Source organism: Nanorana parkeri, unplaced genomic scaffold (assembly GCF_000935625.1).
Source record: "Nanorana parkeri isolate BGI_ZX_2015 unplaced genomic scaffold, ASM93562v1 scaffold2031, whole genome shotgun sequence".
NCBI lineage: Eukaryota > Metazoa > Chordata > Amphibia > Anura > Dicroglossidae > Nanorana > Nanorana parkeri.
Genome location: NW_017308299.1, coordinates 213,876 through 216,528, shown reverse-complemented (window position 1 = coordinate 216,528; position 2,653 = coordinate 213,876). Strand labels below are relative to the sequence as shown.

General features: G+C 55.4%; 1 protein-coding gene across 1 annotated transcript in view; it reads right to left on the bottom strand.

Moving 5' to 3' along the window:
* LOC108800459 (potassium voltage-gated channel subfamily G member 4-like) overlaps positions 1–2,653 on the bottom strand; it is a 13,560-nt gene that overhangs the window by 10,168 nt on the left and 739 nt on the right. Inside the window, exon 2 of the mRNA XM_018572441.1 lies at positions 1,954–2,124. Within this exon, the coding sequence (XP_018427943.1) occupies positions 1,954–2,124 (171 nt within the window). The remainder of the gene's footprint in view (positions 1–1,953; positions 2,125–2,653) is intronic.

Here is a 2,653-nt window from a genome sequence, read left to right as displayed (position 1 = left end):
GAGAGAGAGAGAAGAGAGGGGGGGGGAGAGAAGAGAGAGAGAAGAGAGAGAGAGGGGGGGAAGAAGAACTTCAGTATCAGATCTGTGAAGTGTTCTCTTCGAGGTCATTAAAGGGCCGGCAGCAGCACGGGGGCACTGGACGGATTGGGGGGGCTCTTCCAGTGGAAGGTCCATTATCGGGGATTAGTGTCACCCGCGTGTCCGGGAGGACGGAAGGAATTCGGATTTCTGATTTTCCAGCCGAATTAAAATAATTGAGAACTTCCGTCTGATAACACAGATGAGAGATTCCCATCACAGCAATGAGCAGAGCGCTGCGCAGGCCTCTGATTGGCTGAGACGTGATATCTGACTGCCAGAGAGACAGAAGACACGGCTACGGCCCAAGGAGCCAATCGCCTCGAGTCCTGACAAGAAGCATTCTGATAGGAGGAGGGAGCAGAGTGACAGAGAGACGAGTTCATCACCGTGCTGCTTCTCCTTTCACTGTCCAATCACAGTTGGAGGGCGGGTCCAGAATGACCTGGGCTCAGGAGAAGTCGGTTTGTTTTCCTGCTCTGAGGCCGGATTCAGACATTCGCGTGATATTAGCATCTGTAATATAATATACATTATAACAATGTCCTCCAAGGAGATGCAAAGAACAAGCAGGGAATCACCAGCACTCAATGATGAAAGCAAAATATGTCCCTTTAATGGACAGAAGCGGGACTGCTGTGAGGTGTGCGGAGGGCTCCCCCAACGACCTACTCCAATGAGATGCGTGACACCCCAACGCACCTCCATGTGCTGCGCTGCGCTACATTGCCGAAAAGTACCGCAGGCCCCTTTCCCTGTGAGATGAGGAGACAGACTTGTAACCGTGTCGCTTCACGAGTGTTGTTTTCTCATATACATGCGCTGGCCCTTTAAGGCTTTCCTTTCAGTCCTAGCGGTTTAGGCGCGGAGAGCGGCGGAGCTGACGCTCATATATTGCGTAACGCCGATCAGCAACTGAACATTTCCAACCGAGACGATCAACCGCCAGATATTCGACAAATAATTAAAAAGTGGATCATTTCCAACTTAACCCCCCCCCCCCCCCCCCCTCCCCATAACACTTCCTGCAGCAGAACACGACGAGCTGCGAAATATTCCGCCAGGAAACGCCGCGGCAGACGGACTGGAAAAAGACAAAACACGAAAAAAAAAAGAGCCGTTTTATGTGGCCGGCGAGGAAACATTCGCGGCCACTTCGAGGAAACGCGCGATTGGCAGTAATAGGGCGGCCATTGTAGAAAAAGGACGGTGATGACGGCCGCCTGGCGGCGCCCTTATGTCTCCTGATCCCGTATATATACAGTGTGTGTATATATTATATCTACTGTGCGCAGTGGCGTCACAAGGGGGGTGCGGCCCGCACCCGGGTGACACCGTTGGAGGGGTGACACCAAAATGACTGACTGACACCCCCCTCTGAAAAGTCGGGCCGAACAGTATCAGGAGAGAGGAGGGGACTCGGCGGCATACCTCATCCCGCCGGGTGAACGTCCCCTCCTCTCTCTGCCGGCGTCCGTCACCAAGATGGCCGCCGGCAGGTATCAGAAGATCGCCGCGCGTGCGTGATGACGTCTCGGCGGGGGGTGACACTCGGTAAACGCTCCGGGTGTCACCCAGCCTCAGGACGCCCCTGCCGGGAAAGCAATTGCTTTTACCAGGAAAGAGCCGGCTTTTCAGTCCTCTCCGGGTTTTCCGGATCGTAGTTGGGATCCCGGAGCCAGGAGATTTCTTACAGCTCTGTGTGGGATGAAAAATCTCCGTTCCCGGGTCCGGGCTTTAGTAGTGGCCGGCACCCAATGATGGTGCACCTGTGTACAGCCCTCATGGAGAGGGGGCTGGGGCGTATTGAGGGCCCCACCTGGGAGAACTCCACCCGGGAGTCAGTGTGGAGGCCGGTGCAGCGGGTTATCCCACATTCCCGTCCTCCCCGGATCCTTCTCCCGCATTTCCATCCTCCCCGGATCCTCCTCCCACATTTCCATCCTCCCCGGATCCTCCTCCCACATTCCCATCCTCCCCGGATCCTCCTCCCCCATTCCCATCCTCCCCCGATCCTCCTCCCACATTCCCATTTACATCAGATATCTGGAATATTCCGGCGTTGGTGATGATTAATGTCTTTCACTGAGATGAGTTTCAGCGGCTTCATTATCTTTGGTTAGAATTGAGGATTTAGTGGCCCCGGGGGCCCCGCATTGTTCTGGGGGCCAGGAACCTTCCTCTTATTATATATATAGAATGTAAGGGTTGGGTATTGGGGGAGGGATCAGTTTTGGGTAAACAAATGTCACCATTGTCGATGTTCTGTGCACTTTCCCCGTACATCGCCTTGGCGAGAGAGAGAGAGAGAGAAGGGCTTTTTATTTTTTCTTCTTAGTAGAGGAAGGGAATGCTAGGGCCAGTGGGAAGGGCAGGGAGTGTCGGGGGCAGTGGGAAGGGCAGGGAGTGTCGGAGGCATTGGGAAGGGCAGGGAGTGTCGGGGGCTGTGTGAAGGGCAGGGAGTGTTGGGGGCATTGGGAAGGGCAGGGAGTGTCGGAGGCAGTGGGAAGGGCAGGGAGTGTCAGAGGCATTGGGAAGGGCAGGGGGGGTCGGGGGCTGTGGGGAGGGCGGGGAG